Source organism: Telopea speciosissima, chromosome 2 (assembly GCF_018873765.1).
Source record: "Telopea speciosissima isolate NSW1024214 ecotype Mountain lineage chromosome 2, Tspe_v1, whole genome shotgun sequence".
Lineage (NCBI taxonomy): Eukaryota > Viridiplantae > Streptophyta > Magnoliopsida > Proteales > Proteaceae > Telopea > Telopea speciosissima.
Genome location: NC_057917.1, coordinates 41,696,180 through 41,715,039, shown reverse-complemented (window position 1 = coordinate 41,715,039; position 18,860 = coordinate 41,696,180). Strand labels below are relative to the sequence as shown.

Genomic DNA, 18,860 nt, shown 5'->3' with positions numbered 1-18,860 from the left:
AGATTTCTCTCTTGGTTTGATTCATGGTTCTGCTGGGTTTCTGTTCCTCACCTTTTTCGGGAGGTTGAAGATTATGTCTTCTTTATTTTGGTGGTGATTGTTACTTGAGTTACAAAAATGCCTTTGGTCATTGAACTTAGTTTATTTTATTCAACCCGTACTATTCATTATAGAAAAGATCCCTCATCAAATTTTCTTTACCATTGAGTCTAGATTCTGTTGTCCTCTAATTCAATGGGCCATAACTTCAAATAATTATGAGATTGCCATTGACCATATCATTTGATTTGTTTAGTGTTTGGGTGTGCCATCATAGTTGTCAAGGCGTCGGCTTAGGCGTCCAGGCGCCTTGGTCTCTTTTTTGATTTTGCCTTGTGTCTAGGCCCCCTCCAATGCCTTTGGTTGCCTAGACACCATGACGGCTATGGGGCCCATAGCGACCCCAACCTTAGGTTTCAACCCTGGGCTCACACTAAGGGTGTCAATTTGGGACCGGAACCGGGAACTGTCCCAATACCGTCCTGCTAAAACCCGGTACTGGACCGTCCCATTAATAAATGGGACGGTACTGGTATCTGATTTTGGTACCGAATGATAAATGGGACGGGACGGTTCTGGGACGGGATTCCCAACGGTACCAGTACCGAAATACCAATTAGGTACCGAATGGTACCGAAACTACTAGTACCGTTTAAAAAGAAAGAGTATATAAGATTTTAAAAAAAAAAAAAGGTATAAGAATTATAGCTCGTTAGGGTTTCATTAATTGTCTTTTGAATACAAAGAGGAACAATAGGTCAACAGCCGTAGCTTGAAGTCTCTCCTCACAGAACCTGCTACAATGCTCCTCCCTCCTCCCTCGACCAACTACATCTACCAGGTTATTCCTTTTTGCACTTCGTACTTCGTACCATACTACCATGTGACATGTGTGATAAATAGAGTTTTGTTTCAGAAAATCAAAGAGGAAATACAATGGCATTCTTCCATTTTGTAGGACTTCTCTAGATTTAAAAAATGAGAAGCTTATTACATGTGATCTTAGGGAGTTTGAAGAAGTAAAACTATGATTTCATAATTTAAGTTGCTTTATAAAAAGCAATAGACAATTTAAATTTCATGATAGTGAAAAAATTCCACAACATTAATAACCCTGCCTTGTTAGAAACAATTAAACTTTTTCTCCCTTTTTTTACAGTGCCTAGAACCGTTTAAGAACCGGTACCGTCCCGTCCCGCTAGTAATCAGGACTGGGATCTAGGTTTGGTCCCGTTAACTAAATGGGATGGTACTGGGATTGACACTTTTGATATCGGAACCGGTACTGTCCCGTCCCAAATACCGGGAACCGTCCCAATTGACACCCTTAGCTCACACCACAATAGGGCTATGATGCATAGTTTGTTGGAGACCTAAAAGGACTACAATCCAAGACCGATTCTGGTTGTGTGAGGTTAGAGGAAAGAGGGGTTACGGATGGGTGGGATTATATGGGCAGAAAGGGTTGTAAATGAAAGAAGGGTGCAGGGACAGATTATAGGATAGTTTGATGAACTTACTTGCAGATTGGCTGCTGTGATTGGTAGTCTAAACTGGAAATGGTAGAAGGATAGATAATTAAGACAACTAGAGTCTCACTAGTGTCCCATCATAGGAGTCCCACCTAGGCCACTTGATAAACTCACAAGCATTTCTTAAAGGGAAGAGGACTAAGTCTTTTTTCTTTTTTTGATGAATTCTGGAATGCCAAAGCAGCCTTCCATGATTTGTATTTGTAGGGGAGGAAGAGCTTCCAAAAACCCTTAGATACATATATGGTAATCAATGGACTGTTGGTATTCCCAACTTAGTGGAGTACCCATTAGTCCATTACATAGAAAACATTCCCCATGCATCTAGGAACAATAAACAAGAACCTAGGAACAAGAAACAAGAAACAAGAAATAAATCTAGAAAGTTGAAAAGACTTCTTGTTGACTTGTGGGCCCAACTTGGCAGCCCCAAGAGTCCATGATTGGACTGGTTGGGTCCAAAATAAAGCTTAGTTCTTGCTGGGCCCAATTGGGAACTTGGGCTGGAACTTCTTGCTGGTCTGGGCCTTCGGCTGCTGCTGCCTGCTGGTGGGCTTGGACTGTGCCTTCAGCCTAGGGTATTTCTTGGCAAAATAGTGGTCTGGCCTCCTTGTCGCTGGTGGATCAGCAGGATGCTCTGCATCATAGTTTAGGTCATAAACTCTACCAAAGAAAAAAAAAAGTATTTTGGAGTCTTTGGTAATGAGGTCAATTTCAAGACCACACATACCATGGAGTATAGCCGTATAGGTAGAATATATCAATCTCTGGTGATCTTTGTGTGGAAATGCGTCATTGTCAATGCACAATTTGCAGTGTAGTCTGACAGTTCCCACTTCTAAATATTTCAAATTAGTGATTTTTAGTTGAATCTATATCATTAGCTGGGGACTCTAACTCTATCTTTTAATGATCCATCAGTTATATGCTTGTATCTACAATGTTATAGTTTTTATAGAGAACACTCACTATATACTTTTTCACGGGTTTACTAAAAAGCTAAAAAAACTTAGCATATTATCATTTATTAATACATATCCCTCAATAATAACGGACTTGTTCCTGGTTTTATTAAAACTAAAAAAGATATAATATTGGGTTCTTTTTATCCGGGGGGGGGGGGTTTAAGAACTTTAGCGTGTTTCAACTATATGGATGTAATACACCAATTCATAAGCTAACAGTCAAATGAGGGACCAGCTACTAGTTGAGCTATATATGAGATATAGCCTTATTGTTTATCGATGGTTATTTCATTTTAGTGTACTGAGGTTTTACTTAAAAAAAAATATAAGAGTACTTGGTGATTTCTAGCTTTGGGACTTAAATGAGATTAATTGAGTTTGTTAGGATTCCAAGGCTACATTTAGAAGAGTATAATAGTAAGACCCACCTCATAAATATCTATTAAGAAAAACTCAAAAGAATGCCTTTTCAATTGCACTGATTGAGGGGATTTAATGCGATCCCGGGGTTCGGAAAACCATGCTAGGTTCGCTATATGGGCCACAATTAGAATCCAATTGCACAGTTTGAGGGGATTTATTTCTCCTTTGTGTATTCTTCCTCCCTGTTACAAATCTAAATTTTTTCTCAACAGACTAGGTAGTTTCTAATCTTGCAATTCTTCTGAATTTTCAGGTGACATTCATGGGCAATATGGTGACCTCTTAAGGCTTTTCGAGTATGGGGGCTTACCTCCCCAAGCCAATTATTTATTCTTAGGAGATTATGTGGATCGTGGGAAGCAGAGTTTGGAAACTATATGCCTCTTGCTTGCTTATAAAATAAAATACCCCGAAAACTTTTTTCTTTTAAGGGGAAATCATGAATGTGCTTCTATCAATCGCATATATGGATTTTATGATGAATGCAAACGGCGGTTTAATGTGAGACTTTGGAAAGCCTTTACGGATTGTTTTAACTGCCTCCCTGTGGCAGCTCTTATAGATGACAAGATATTATGCATGCATGGTGGCCTGTCCCCTGATCTGACAAACTTGGAGCAAATAAAAAACTTAACAAGGCCAACTGATGTTCCAGATACTGGTTTGCTTTGTGATTTACTCTGGTCTGATCCAGGTAGAGAAGTTAAGGGCTGGGGAATGAACGACAGAGGAGTTTCATACACCTTCGGCCCTGATATAGTGTCAGAATTCTTGATGAAGCATGATCTAGACCTTGTCTGCCGTGCCCATCAGGTTATTGACATTTAGACACTACCTTTTTTGCTTTTTTTTGAGATCCTGTATACTGATATATTTCCTTTTTCCAGGTTGTGGAAGATGGCTATGAATTCTTTGCTGATAGACAACTTGTTACAATATTCTCAGCCCCAAATTACTGTGGTGAATTTGATAATGCTGGTGCAATGATGAGCGTAGATGAAAGTTTAATGTGCTCCTTCCAAATTCTAAAGCCTGCTGAAAGAAAAACAAAATTCATGATGTCTACAAAAATCTGAATTCGTTTCTGAAGTTCTGGTACTTCCTAGTATTGTAAAGGTTAGTGACATAATTTTACTTACTTTCCAGTCTTAAATCTTAATATTTTGTTTTGTTCCACTAATGGTAATATTTTATCAAAATGTGGATGGATTCTCTACATTGTAGGTCGCTCTTAGTATTTTGTTTTGTTTTTTTCTTTTTCTTGATAAAATTGTTCATACTAACTGGTTTTTGTGTAGAATTGCTGTATTAAAAAATGGTTGAGAGCATGTGATGTAGCACAGACCAAGCAGCACCTAAAATAGGTGGAAGTATAAGGACTGCAGTAGATGGTAGGGTGTTTGTGGTACTATGCGGATTATAGGTGGGTTGGTATGAAATGCTCCTTGGACAGGCCGTAGTTCAAGGTCTGATCCAATATTATTGAAGGAATAGGCACCTTCAAGTACTAAGGATCAGCAGTAGAAACACAATCTTTCATTCAACTTTGATGAGTTACCTGTAGGATTATGTAGGGTATTTGAATTATCTTTGTAATTTTTGCAATCTTGTTTTATTTTAGGGAAGTTGGTTATGCATTTGGATTATCTTTGTAATTTTTGGTTATCTTATTTTGTTCTAGGGAAGTTGGGTTTGCATAGGAGATATAGTTGTTATTTAGATACCTACAAGGTTTTAGGACTCGGTTTCGCCCATTGTTTCGACCAGCCACGAAACCGAGTTCTGCTGAGATCTTGGCGAGTTGGTGTATTTTTTCCCTTCAAGACTTGGTGGCCATATGGCCAAGGTAGGTCCTGAAACTTGACGTCTATCCTATTTTAGGCCTTCTAAACACAATGGAAACATTACTTTTTACAAATTCAAACCCAAAATAACTATGACTTTGGACCCTACATTGGTGGTCTATGGCGTAGGTGAGCTCTATCCTAGGTTATTCCACACAATATTTAGAACATGTGTAATTAAAGTAGATGTGTAAAACAACTTAATTAAGCATTAGGAATTAAAAATCATCAAACCATAAACCATTTAATGCATTAGACATCATATTCATAATCGTACATGGTTTGTTGATAATTGTTTGAAACTTTGAAAAAGACATGGATTAAACAAATACAAGTGTAACAAGTCCTAGGATCATACTATCCTAGAAGCTAGTACTGAAACAAGTATCAGGCCGTATCATCAAAATGACATTGTTGTTGTTGCTGTTGCTGTTGTCGAATCAAGCTCTGCCCTGATTGAATAACAAACGCTGGCCATGACATATTATGCTGGAAGTAACGCTTGAAGTCGTCCACAACAGCCCTATAAATGGAAACATCAGTGTACTATAGTTTTTGAGAAGAGTTTTTACCTAACACTGTTTTTGACAAGAAATGCAACTCCTTTGTTCTTGAAGCTACAATCAACAATCTCCAATCCTCAATCTCCAGCAGTTTATGTGACGTTTCCCAACAAAAATAGTGAAAAGCAACTGTTTGGAGGAGTTTTCCAAACTAGGTAGGTGAGTTTTGTCGAATTCTGGGTCAAAATTGGGTATTTATAAGAATAGAAATGGGCCTGGTTTGACCGAGATGAACCGAAATCAAAACAAGCACCGAGATCTCGCCGAGATAGTGAGATTTCGGTTGAGATATGGTATATTTATATATTGCCAAGCATCTTGTTACGGTAGTCCACGAAACCGAGATAAAAGCAAGATCTCGGTGATATCGATCTTACTACAAGTTTTGCAATCTTATTTTATTTGACGGAAGTTGGGTTTACATAGGAGATTTGGTTGTTATTTAGTTATCCAGTAAGAAGTTGTCATTCCCCATCGATGGGATAGATTTGATTGGAATGAAAGTTTCGTTGGTGTTGCTGCCAAGAGCCGCGATTGATCGAGTACGGCTACTTCTCCCCTGATCTTCTCTTCACAGGTGTGATTCATCTTCTTCGTTCTGTACTTCTTCTGTTCTTCCTCCATCATCTATTCCTTCCTAACTCTAGTGCTGTCCATTTTTGTTTACTGTGTTTTTGCACTAACCCAGTTCAGCCATAGAGGGAGTCAATCTCTGTCAGCCTCAAACTTTTGGGTCCGAAACACCATTCTAGGGTGACTCAGATTGTAGCGTCTAAGGGTTAATACCATCAAAACTGAAAGTCCTACACCAGGTTTTGAATCTTGTTCTTGTTCTTCCGCCAGGACCAGATGCAGAATGAGTTGAACCTATTCCTGTGATCTGCTTGGCTCCTTGTTACTATGATGCCCTTTCTTTATTAAGTTGTTCCAACCTTACACTGGCCCCCATACTTCTGGCCTTGGGAATTCTATAAGCATTCTGTAACCATGTGGATTCGAGGGTTTGTTATTGCTAGAACGACATCTAGCCCCCATACTTTTGACTGCGTGAAGTGGTAGTAGAGTTTTTCAGCGATCTGGTATGTCTAACGGCGGAGAAGAAATACCTCGCCCAAACAGAGCCAAGCGTGGAATTGAAGCTCTTTGGGCAACGTTGGAGGCTCAACGGCAGGCCATGGAGCGAGGATTTTGGCAGATCCGTGATGCTATTGCCGATTTGAGACTTGATACGATAACGACTCGATGAAACGATGAAAGAAGACTATCTTCAGGTTTCGAATCCACATCGATCCATTAATTAATCTCCGGTGCACACTTCGGTTCATTACAGCTACAACCCTAATGAAATCACACAATGATAATTGTAATTCATTCACTCCCCCACTTGCACTTTTGCTTGTTCTCGAGTGAAAGAAAACAAAAACTACTCCACTATCCCAAGAAATCAGCTTAATTCAACCAATTCAAAGCAAATAAAATTTCTATCAATGAGTTCATGACAAGGATCCTTAAGACTGCCAATGAAGTTCAACACAAACTTAAGCAAAGAACAAGAAACTCTCCCATGGTCAGCCAACTTCCACTTTTACACTCAAGTCCACTCATCTTAAATTAAGCCATAATGTCCAAGCGCTACACAAGCCCACTATACATGCAATCATTATCACGCTTTATTCTCTTCTTTTTTTCAGCACATACTACTCTAATCCGTGAAATGTCTTGACCTCTTAAGCTTTCTAGATGGCTCTTGTAACGAGCTTTATGCCAATTACTCTCAAACTAGGGCTTTAAGGAATTAGGTGTAGAACACCCCTCAGGCTTACTTGAGTCAAATAGGCTCAAGTCAAGTAATGTAGTCCTATATAGGCAAGGCCTAATAGGAACCAGGAAAAAACAGAATTCTGTAACTGTTTACAGATGTGGACTGTTTAGGATGAAATTAAGGTTAGGTTTAGGAATTCAGATATGGTTTATATAGGGTTTTAATATGCAGGTTTAGGGGATTAATATGGTATAAAGAAAGTAGGTTTGGATAGGTTTAGAGGTTCTGCAGTTTTAGGGTTAGGGTTTTAGGTTTTAGATTTTAGGCTAATTCTAGGGTTTAGGAAGGGGCTTTGGGGCAGGGTTTATGGTCGAGCGTAGCTGGCAGTAGGGGGATGACTCGATCAGGTTTTGGGGGTGTTTTGATGGCTAATTAGGGTTAGACAGAATTTAGAATGGTTTTAGGGTTTTGGGGTTTTGTGGGAGGTGAGGGGGATTAGGGTTTGAGTGATCTGATTGGGCTGAAAGTAGGATCAAGTGTAGGGGGGAGTGTGGTGGATGTATGCTGAAAGTTTAGGACAGATCTGATGGTGGGATGATGGTTGCTTAGAAACTAAGCTATGATTCAAAGGTGGAAGTTGCAGGTTTAATGGAGGGCTAGGTTTGATGGATGGAGAGGGAAGTGGAGTAGGTTTAATGGAGGGGAATGTTGGACAGTATAGGTAGGATAGGGTTAGAGGATTAGAAGAAGAAGGTTAAAATAAAATTGCAACTTCAAACTCACTGGATTGGAGAGAACAATGGTAGCAACTTGAAACTAGAAGAAACCTCCCGATCTTCACGATGCAAGGAGTCGTAGGAGTCTACCCACCCTGTGCCACCTTGAGATCCGCATGGATGCAAGCTCAGAGAGCAATCGGCAATGGCAGCAGCAAGCTAGAAGCAAAAATCTTTTAATTGAACTGTGGGGGAGCCTCCCACGAATTGCTTTATTAATAATGAAGGCTGATCCATCAATCAACCAATCAATCCTACTCAGAGTAGGAGTTGTAGTCCTAGCTCTGAATCCTAATTACAATATGATCAGATCTTATAATCTGATTTAAAAAAACAAATCCTCCTTTAGAAATCGTGGAGGGGAAGAAATAAAACAATAACTAATTAAAAAGGTCAAATGACCATTATACCCTTAACTAAAGTACTGAGAAAACACCAAGTATGGAAGCTCCAACGAAAAATAAAAACAGCAACAAAACAGCAGCCCTTTCAAGGCTTCTTATTCCTCTTCCTAGTGCTTGGACTTGCATCATCAAGACTGGATCAAAGAGCAATTTTCTTTCATCATTTTTTGGACATTCCAACCGTTTGACGCGAAACTCAATGCTGGTGGCAAAGAGGCCCGGTTACTAAGAAGGAAGGTGCAGGTTTTTTTTTTTATTTTTAAAATTTTTATTTAAAGCATGATAAAAATTAAATTTTGGGCTTGCATAGTTACACATGAATCATCATTAGCATTCACAAAAGATGGGAAATGTTTATCTCAAGTGGAAAAATTTAACAAACAATGAGAGAAAAATAGTGTTCTATGTTTAACCAACTGTTGAAGTGATCGACAAACTGTCAAAATCTCATGCTATGATTCTTGACAACAACATTGTGTGCTTTAAAGGTGAAGAATTAAGCATGGATTTGAAAAATTCAGAGTTGTTCTCATTGTGCTCCCTCCCCAACTTAAATGACATTGTCCCCAATGGCATGCAAAAAGAATATAGCAATAGAAAACAAAGGGAAACAAATAAAAACAAAGGGAAGGAGCAATACAACCTTGTGGAATGGAGCGCTACGACCATCAACCTGCGCCTGCCATAGCTATCTACTGTCTACCTGAAAAACTAAGAAAAACAAAGACTGAAGTAAAATGGTGGGTTGCCTCCCACAAGCGCTAAGTTTATTGTCTTCAGCCAGATAAAGTGTAGGAACTCAAGAAAACTTATAAATCGGGTCAATCAAGTCAACAGACTCAATTACCTACCTATTTGTAATACTGTCCACATAGGGCTTCAAACGCTGCCCATTAACTGTAAAAGTGTGTCCTGTTTGCAGATTTTGATTGGAAATAGCACCATGGGGTGACACTTGGGGTGATAACAAAGGGACCATCCCATCGAGAACGTAGCTTACCGGGAAAGAGGCGCATTTTAGACATCATGCATCTCTGGAAGGTGGCGGGTACATTACACAAACCAAAGGGCATCTGCCTAAAAGCGAATGTATGTGAAAGTGGTTTTCTCTTGGCCCTCTGGGCACACAGACACCTGATTGTAACTTGAATAGCCATCTAGGAAACAATAATGGCATTGGCCTGCTAATTTCTCAAGTATTTGGGCTATGAAAGGGAGAGGGAAGTGGTCTTTGCGGGTGACGACATTTAATTGCCTATAATCAATGCATACCCACCAACCTGAGAGATCTTGTCACCCTGGTCTTTCTCAATGACAGTGATGCTCGATTTCTTAGGCACAACCTGAGTGGGAGTCACCCACTTGTCAGAAATGGGGTAAATAATGCCTGCATCTAACCATTTCACCACCTCTTTCTTGACAACTTCGCGCATGTTAGGATTCAATCTCCTTTGCGCATCCCGGCACATCCCGGAAATGTTTAGCACCATCATCACAGTAGATACGATACATACAAATCGATGGGCTAATACCTTTCTAATCAGCCACGGACCACTCGATGGCAGCCTTATGTTCTTTGAGAACACTCAACAGTTGGCTTTCTTGATCAGATGTCAAATTGGAAGCAATGATGACAGGTAGCATCTCATTCGATCCCAAGAAAACATATTTTAATGAATCAGGCAATGGTTTCAATTCCAACACCGGTGGGGACTCAACAGAACTCAATGGTGGCTTCTCAACCAGAGGAAGAAGTGACTCATACTTGATAGTCCACGAAGGACAGTCCTGAGGAGTAGGGGCATCTAATAACGCATTGACCTTAGCAGTATACGCATCAATATCAAAACCATCTCCTCCAGAAAAGGTCAAACACTGCTTCAATGGGTCATCTGCTAACATCATCAGTGTGCACTCTGCTACTCCCTCATCCATAACATCAACGGAGAAGCACTCTTCCTCATTTTGGGTCCATAAAGAAGCATTGAAGATGTTCAATTAGAGCTTCCTATTACCAAAGGAAATATCCATTGCACCTCATCTATAGTTGATGCATACATTGGCAGTAGCCAAGAATGGACGTCCAAAGATAATCGACTGTGGTTTCCCATTAGTTGGTGTTTCCATGTCAAGGACTAGGAAATCCACAGGAAAATAGAGCTCGTCTACTTTAACCAATACATCCTCAATGAAACCTCTAGGCACTTTAATGAAACAATCTGCAAGTTGGAGAATAACCTCTGTAGGCTTCAATTCTCCAAATTCAAAATGATCATAAACTAAGTTAGGTAAAATATTAACACTCGCCCCTAGATCAAGGAGTGCACGTTCAATGGGGAGGTTCCCAATGGTGTAAGCTAGAAGTGGTGCTCTAGGATCTTTAAGCTTAGTGGGAAGTTACCGCACTAACCTGCTCAGTAAGATGGATAGTCTTAGGAATGTGGGTCTTCAGCTTACGCTTTTGAGTGCACAAGTCCTTCAAGAACTTAGCATAAGCTAGAACTTGCTTGATGGCATCTAGAAGGGGGAGGTTGATCTGGACTTGTTTGAACAATTTCATCATCTCTTCTATTCTTGCACCCTTCTTGCCAAATGCAGAAGAAGATGGAGATTCTAAACAAGAGGGAAAAGGGTCTCTGGGCATGTAAATATCAGGGTTTCTACCCTTCCCTTGTTCAATCTCATGGTCCTTGTTCAGGGGTTCCTAATACTTGGCCACTCCTTAAAGTCATGACTGCCTTAGCTTGTTTATGGAAAACTCGGTCACTAGGCTGGCTGTTAGGATTTTCTACCACTTGACTTGGTAGTTGATCTTCTTCTCTTCTACTTATGGCATCAGCTAACTGACCTAACCGTGTTTCTAGCTTAGCGAGAGATTTGAGTATGGGAGTGTAAAAATTGAGTGTTTTGGTCCAACCCATTTAGAGCTCGTAACACTTTTTTCTTTAATGTGGAATTAAACTGAGGTTGAGGAAGTGGTTGTTGCGGGTCTCTATAGGCATTCTGCTGATTGGAAAAATTCTGCCTATAGGGTACATTTGGGAAAACATTGGATTGTTTTCATGCAAAGTTTGGGTTATTCCTCCAACTGGGGTTATAGGTATTAGAAAATGGATCATTACCTGGTTTAGAGAAATTCTGGGCAGCTTGTGCTTGTTCTTGAACATATTTAGGGAATTGCACAGCTAAAGGACAATCACTCATGACAATAAACGGTCTAACTTTTCAGATTGCATGTCCACTTTGGTGTTTAAGGCCACATATTGACCTACCTCATAGAGGCTACCTCTCTTTTGGGTCCACTGGTGGAGGATTCAATTCTAGAAGTTGACACATGATGTAAAGAATTCTCACTAAGGGTCTCAAACAATTGCCATGCCTTATTCTCGCTCTTATGTATGAAAGTACCTCCATAAGAAGCATCTACCATCTGCCTATGTCTATTAGTCAGTCCATCATAAAAACATTGAACTAATTGCCACTTAGGTACAACATGATGGGGACACTTTCGAATCAGGTCCTTAAGTCTTTCCTAGGTCTCACGAAATTGCTCACCATCAATTTGCAAAATGCTAGTGATGGCGCGCTGAATTTGATTGGTCCAACCTATGGGGAAATATTTCTTCAAAAACTCTTGTTGCATTTGTGCCCGAGTAGTAATCACTATAGCATCCAAGGAATTGAGTCATTATTTGGCTTTATCCTTGAGGGAAAATGGGAACAAGGTCAATTTAAGAGCATCTTTAAAAAAATTCTGGATTTTAACAGTTGGGCATATTTCTAAAAAATCATCTAGATGCTTATACGGTTCCTCATTGCATGGAAGCATTTGAATAACACTAGACTTAATCTCATACTGAGCTCTGCCTGAACAACAGGAATCCTAATACATGAGGTCGACTTATAAGTCGAGGGAATGAAGTGCTTTCTCAATGGGCGTTGGTTGGGTACGTTTTCCCCCATTCTTTTATTTTTCCGAATTAAACGCAAAGTTCTCTCAATTTCAGGGTCTAAATCAGCCAATTCAAGTTGATAGGAACGACGACCATGCATTAACTAAACTAAAAACTACAAAAAGAAAGAAAACTAACAATAAGAAGACTCACAACCAAGATGCGCAGGAGGGCTGAATGCGAGTTCAACGAGTTGTGCTGAAGATGGTGCACTCTTCCTTGCTTTGCGAACTAGGCTGCCTGTAAAACAAAATAAAAACAACTTAGGCTGAACTAAAATTGAACTAAAGAAGAAAATAAAAAATAAAAATTCTGAATTTAAAATTGAAACAAAATAGAATGAAACAACTAATCAATCTTAGCAAACCGTGTTTTAGTTCCAGGCAATGGTGCCAAAATTTGATCGAGTCGTTATCGTATAAAAATTAAACCTATATTTCTGCTAGAATAACGGTAAGAAGGGATCGAATCCATGGGGAACTGGAAGGCTAAATCTACTAAGATGATGTGGAAGTGATTTTGAAAAACAGTTATCTAGAATGCAATTAAGAATAAACTATGAACTAATGAACTAATAAAAATCGATGAAGAAGAAGAAAACGATGAAAGAAGACTGTCTTCAAGTTTCAAAGTCACACTGATCCATTAATTAATCTCCGACGCACACTTCGGCTCATTACAACTACAAGCCTAATGAAACCACACAATGATAATTGTAATTCATCCTAGTTATAGCCTATCTTGTCGATCACTATCGTCTTTCTCATACGCTTAGCACGCTTAGTTCAGTCAGATATAGACTATCATCGGTACAAACAGAATCACAATAAAACCATTGCTTGAATAGAAAATCTGAATCACAGAGACAAATTTCCTAAACTATATTAATAAATTAAAATCATTCACATGGAATGGTCTACACATCAAGCAATCAAGTGTACTAAAAACCAGAATTTAATTAACAAAACTCAATGCTTCATCTACACCTAAAGACAGAAGATACTTAGCCACTCATGGAGCTAATTGACAGGGGGCAGCAACTATTCTCCATGGTGATGAAACGCAAGTGGAGAGCTGGAGCGGCTGCAATGGTGACGACAAGGCTGCTGCTACGTGATCACTCTCTCCTTCCCTTGCCGACCTCAAGATCAAAACAAAAGTAAAAGAAAAAGAAAAATGAGAAAGAGGGCCTAGATAGAACGAGAGAGGGATTTTTATTATAAGAGAGATAGAGAGCCGTGGAGAGTTATTTAGGGAAGGGTGAGAGATTTTAGAGTCAGAGAGGATTTTAGAAAGATAGGAGCCGTGGGGAAACATTGAGAGGAATGGAATTTTAGAAGAGAGATCGTAGGAGAAAAAAGAGATTTTAGAGAAGAGAGATTGGGATTGATTTAGGGAAGAGAGAAATTAGGAGAGATGAGAGTCGTGGGTGGCATGTGGAGAGAGTTAGAGTCCCACCTTCTCTTAATGACATGTGGCAGCTCTGAATCTTCTTTTTTATGTATAATATATATGGGCTGATGTCCACGCATGTGATATATTGAACTCCTTAAGTTGCCATGCCTTAGTGCTTGCTTACATCATCATGGTAATGACCCATTATGTAATGGAACCAAAATCTGAACCAATCTTGTTCAATTGAGCCGAGCCATATGGGACGAAGGAAGTGAACCAAAATTCTATTACAGCTAAAGCCAATTAGCTTCAAATATTTGGGTTGCCATCGTTTGCCTACAATCATAAAAATCACAAAGTGATACCAATTTAATCATGAATATTAAATTAAATTATAAATTGAATAACACTTTCTATGAATATTTATGGCCTGATCAAGACTCAAAAGGAATCATGATGAAGGCGGGAATAATCATGCTGGAGGTCTTAACCTAGATCGAGAAAGCGAGAATAATCGGGATTAATCACGATTTAATCCTCGTAGGCAGCACGCTTATGACAAAATGATGATTCAGAAGACGAAGATGGAGGATTTGTAGTTGAGGTGCGGAAGGGTAGAACTGGGACGCCGATGAATGTTGCTCAATGTTGATCTTCCCAACTTCTCCAGAAATTTGGGCATTGAAGCCTTCCTTGACTAGATCTATGAGGTTGAGAAGTTCTTCGTGATGATGGAGGTACTAGAAGAGAAACAGATTAAGATTGTGGACTACAAGTTGCAAGGGGGAGCTGCTTCCTGGTGGGATCAACTACAGAAATCTCTCCAGTGTCAAAGAAAAGGGCCATATCCAAACATGGCGCTGGACGAAACAGCTTCTGTGGAGTAGGTTTTTGTCACATGATTACCAGCAATACCTATTCCGGCATTATCAAAAGTGTATTCAAGGTACCCAGACCGTTGCAACATATACAAAGGAATTTCTTCAATTATTCTCTCATTGCGGACTCTCAAAAATGGAGGAGCAACAAGCGGTACGATACATCAATGGATTGAAGTACTCGATCCAGGATCGCATGGGATTGCAAACTGTGTTCTCTTTGAACGAGGTCCATAATATGGAGGTTGAGAAGTTCTTCATGACTTGCAAAATGTGTTCTCGTTGAACATGTCCATAATATGGCTTTGAAGGCCAAACGATTGTCAGCATGACAGCCTTGACATTTCTTTCCTATGAAGCCCTCGCGACCCTCATCAAGTACTGAAAAACAATCGTTTACTGTTCCCGCTTGATCTTGCTACTTACCGAAGTTCTATCAACGGTGGTTGTTACAGTACATCACAGACTGGATATAATACGAGAAACAAAGGAACTGTTGATAAATGTTATAGGTGTGGCGAGCTAGTCCAACGTGTGTCCTAAGTACTGACTGAGCTGTTGGGTTAGCTGATCACGAAGAGGATGCAGATGAAGAGGGCCAAGACGAGGATGAACATGAACCCCAAGCACGGTAGATGTTATGCTCGGCTACGAAGACTGTACTCCCTCAGCCCAAATCTGGCCTAAGGGAGTGGGGGGCAAGTGATGTGGACAATTATGCACCGCCAATGAACATGCACCACGTAGCATGCCCAAATAGACACGTGAACATACAACCACATGATCAACAAGGACCCTCCATAAAAGGAAGCAAATCCAATCGGATATCAACCACATTTAGTAACCTATTATATTCCTATTATAACTAACACACATCTTCAGAATATCAAGGAGGAAAGGAAACAACCCATCGAATCAGGGACTCTATTTCTACCAGAATTCTAATCGACTTGCTCATCAAGGGATCTGCTCCATACCCAGGGTGTGAGGTAAGGCCGTAAAGGACTTGAATTAATCTTTAGTTTCCCGTTACTCATTCTATCCATTACACTGACTTTATCGTGGGAGAGTCCTCCCGGAGATCAATTCCGGCCCTGTACTCTCTCTGTTTCAGATCCCGTGGATCGTTAGTGAGGAAGACTATAGTTTCTGCCGGAAATGAAATCTAAGTTTATTTTATTTTGTTTGGGTGAGTAGATTATGTAGGAGTTATTTTGTAGTTTCTTTATTTGAGATGTTGCCTAGATTGTTTTGTTTCCATTTTTAATTGGTTTCAAGAATTGGTTTTGGAGTTACCGTGGTGTGGCGTGACCTGCTGGCTATCGTGTCCTCTCTCTCATCTCTTCCCTCTCCTCCCCTTCCGTTGCGAGATCTTCTCTCATCCTTCTCTTCCATACTTATTCTTTTCTGAACCTCTATGTTTCTGAACCATCTTCTTGCCAGGTATTATCTGTCCTCTCTCTTTGGTGTTATTTCCACCCTCTTCCCATCTTGTTTCCCTATCGTAAGCAGTACCCTGGGCTTGGAAGAGTTCGTTAGAACTTACAGAATACCAATCCTGTTGGTCTGGAATTTTAGGGGATAAGTTCTCTTCCCTCTGTCGATTTTATCCCTGAAGTTCCACTCTCAAATCCCTACCCTACTGTGAACCATCAGACATTATTGCTGGTTGTCAGGCCTCAGCCCAGTTGTGTTGCAGGTCTTCCTACCATTTTTCCGACTTGCTGTTCAAGTGGATACTAACTGGAGTCAATAAAGCTTTGGTTGACAACCCTACACCCGAAATTTCAGGTTCATCAGAGACTGAGCTTGTACCCCACGACCTGCTGGACTTCCTTGCTGTATTCGTTGGATGAAGGTTGAAGATAACCTACTGGCTTCTATCGTGACTTATCTTTTAATCCTTTATTCTGGTTTTCCCATTATACCCCTCTAGTGTCCTTTTATTCTGTTTTGTCCCTTACCTGACATTCTATTCCAACTATGTCCCTACCTTTATTTAATGATCACCTTATATCTCTTCTCCATTTAACTACCAACTTATCCTTTAAGTTTGTCTTTATTTACATCGGGATCGCCATAATTAGTAAGTGAGATCAGAAATAAAAAGAAGCAGAAAATAGAAATCAAAGGAGATGTAGAATTGACGGAGTGCTTGGATGTCTATCTCAGCACTAGAATCTGGCCTACAGCTTGAGAGCAAAAACTCAACATTTGGTGGACAGAACAATGCTTAAGAGATCAAAACAGAAGAGTGACACAGTATAGCATTGAATGAGAAAACAGAATCTGACCTTGGGAGGAGGAGAAGAAGATAGAAAAAAAGGAAAAAGAGAGAGATATGGACTAGGCCTCCTACCGAGAACTCCACCAAATCTCACCAGTCTTCCTCCAAGGTTGCCATTGCATCTCACAAGAGAACTGCATGTCACAGAAAATCACAGCAAAGAGCTATGATGCAGTTAGATGTTGGATTAATTAGGCTTAATACCTTTAATTTATTTTTTTCTTTTTGTCTCTATCTTTTTAAATTCGTTAATAGCAAGTGGAGTTTGAGTCCAACTTTATTTCAGCTTTAGAGTTACACTCAAGTTCAGATTTCAGTTTTAGGATAGGATTAGGAGTTGTTTATTTGCTTCTTCTATATAACATTATGTAAGCAACGATTCTTGGTGAGATTTGAAATTGAATGAAGTTTTGGGTTAATACCTTTGCTGCCAAGCCTTCTTCTAAGGCTTGAGGCTTTCACTGATGCTGATTCGGCTGGATCCATTGATGATAGACGGTCTACCTTCAGCTATTGTTCCTTTCCTGGGGGTAATCTAATCACATGGCGCAGTAAGAAACAATCTGTTGTATCACGATCCGGTGCAGAGCCAGAGTGTTGTGCTATGGTTCAGGTCATCTGTGAGTTAATGTGGCTTAAAGGATTGTTGGGAGATCTGTGTGTTACTACTGAAGCTCCTATGCGCGCCTCTACTGTGACAACAAGGCTGCCATCAGTATTGCCCATAGTCCAGTTTAGCATGATAGGACCAAGTACATCGAGATTGATTGCCACTTTATTAAAGAAAAATTGGAGCAAGGCCTTATTTGTGTCCCATTTGTTAGTTCCTCTGATCAGCTCGTTGATGTGTTCACCAAGGGATTAAATTATAAGATGTTTCACCCACTGGTCTCCAAGTTGGGCATGTATGATATATTTGCATCAACTTGAGGGGGAGTGTTGAGAACCGTTGGGATTGGTATTTTATCTTATTGTATTAGGGTATTATATTTTTTCCCTAATTTTCCTTTTTCCTTTTTTTTCCCCCTGTTAGGGTTGTAATCACATTATAAATGAGAGGACCTGTGTCATTAATGACAAGTTAATTCATTCTGTCATCTCTGATTCCGAACTGATACCATCAAGTTGGGTATCAGATTCTCACATTCCTTTCCTTCTCTCTCTAACGTGTTCTAGGATATCTGTCCTTACCTCTGGGCGATCCCACTAACACGTCCCTAGATCGAACCCTTGCTGGAACTGTGAATTCTCGAGGAAGAACACATCTGGTCAGACTCCTACCGTTGGATTTGGGTTTCAAAAATCATGACTTTTCTTCTCTTGCTGTTTGGGAGGCCTTTGGTAGGTATTCAAAAGTTCCGTGTGTTAAATATTCACCCCTGAAATTTCAGGTTCGATTGAGGTCTTTGGAACGAGTTTGAACTTCCACAAGCTATTGGTTACCACCCCTGTTTTGTCCAAGGGTTGAAGATGAGATCTTTCCCCTTCTCACGATGTATTGTTTTAACCATTATTTCCCATAGTATCCCTTTCCCCCATCTTTATTCCCATTAAATCTTATGGGAAAAAATTCCCATGGTGCCAGCACAAAAATTAAATTGCACGCCCCACCCATATTACTGTTCCTCCTCCCTATGGAAATCGTGTACATAACCCCCCTATTTGATTAGTTTTCCCATAATACCCCCTTCCTTCGCCTGAAACTGCACACGGGCATCGGAGGGAACCCTCTTCCAAATCTTATTTACCTTTTCTTCTGAGAATACCCTTCCATTTATTTACTCATTTTTCTCAATGTGGCCTTGACTTTCACTAATTACTACACTGCCACTACTGGCATTACTTGTATTTTCACTTGTTGCTTTCAGAAGCGAGCCAGAGTACTGTGCTAGAGCAGCTTGCTGATCGTTGTGTTAAAAAATGACATGAAGCTGGATATGAATAAATGTTGGTCGAAAATGTCTCTCATTCGCAATGGAACAAAATGGTCTCGCTCGATGTGTCATTTGATTCGGTGTCACCATCAGAGTTCTGGAAAC

General features: G+C 40.0%; 2 protein-coding genes across 2 annotated transcripts in view; one reads left to right on the top strand and one right to left on the bottom strand.

Annotated features, from left to right (window-relative positions):
- Positions 1-18,860, top strand: part of LOC122652257 (serine/threonine-protein phosphatase PP1-like) — a 52,091-nt gene that overhangs the window by 17,382 nt on the left and 15,849 nt on the right. The window contains exons 2-3 of the mRNA XM_043845949.1: positions 3,213-3,772; positions 3,847-4,075. Of these exons, the coding sequence (XP_043701884.1) occupies positions 3,213-3,772; positions 3,847-4,035 (749 nt within the window). The 3' untranslated portion in view covers positions 4,036-4,075. The remainder of the gene's footprint in view (positions 1-3,212; positions 3,773-3,846; positions 4,076-18,860) is intronic.
- On the bottom strand, positions 9,845-11,512 carry LOC122650719. The gene is made up of 4 exons (XM_043844108.1): positions 11,431-11,512; positions 10,719-10,921; positions 10,367-10,555; positions 9,845-10,267 (listed from the first exon to the last, which is right to left on the bottom strand). The coding sequence occupies exons 1-4, from the start codon at positions 11,510-11,512 to the stop codon at positions 9,845-9,847; spliced, it is 897 nt and encodes a 298-aa protein (XP_043700043.1).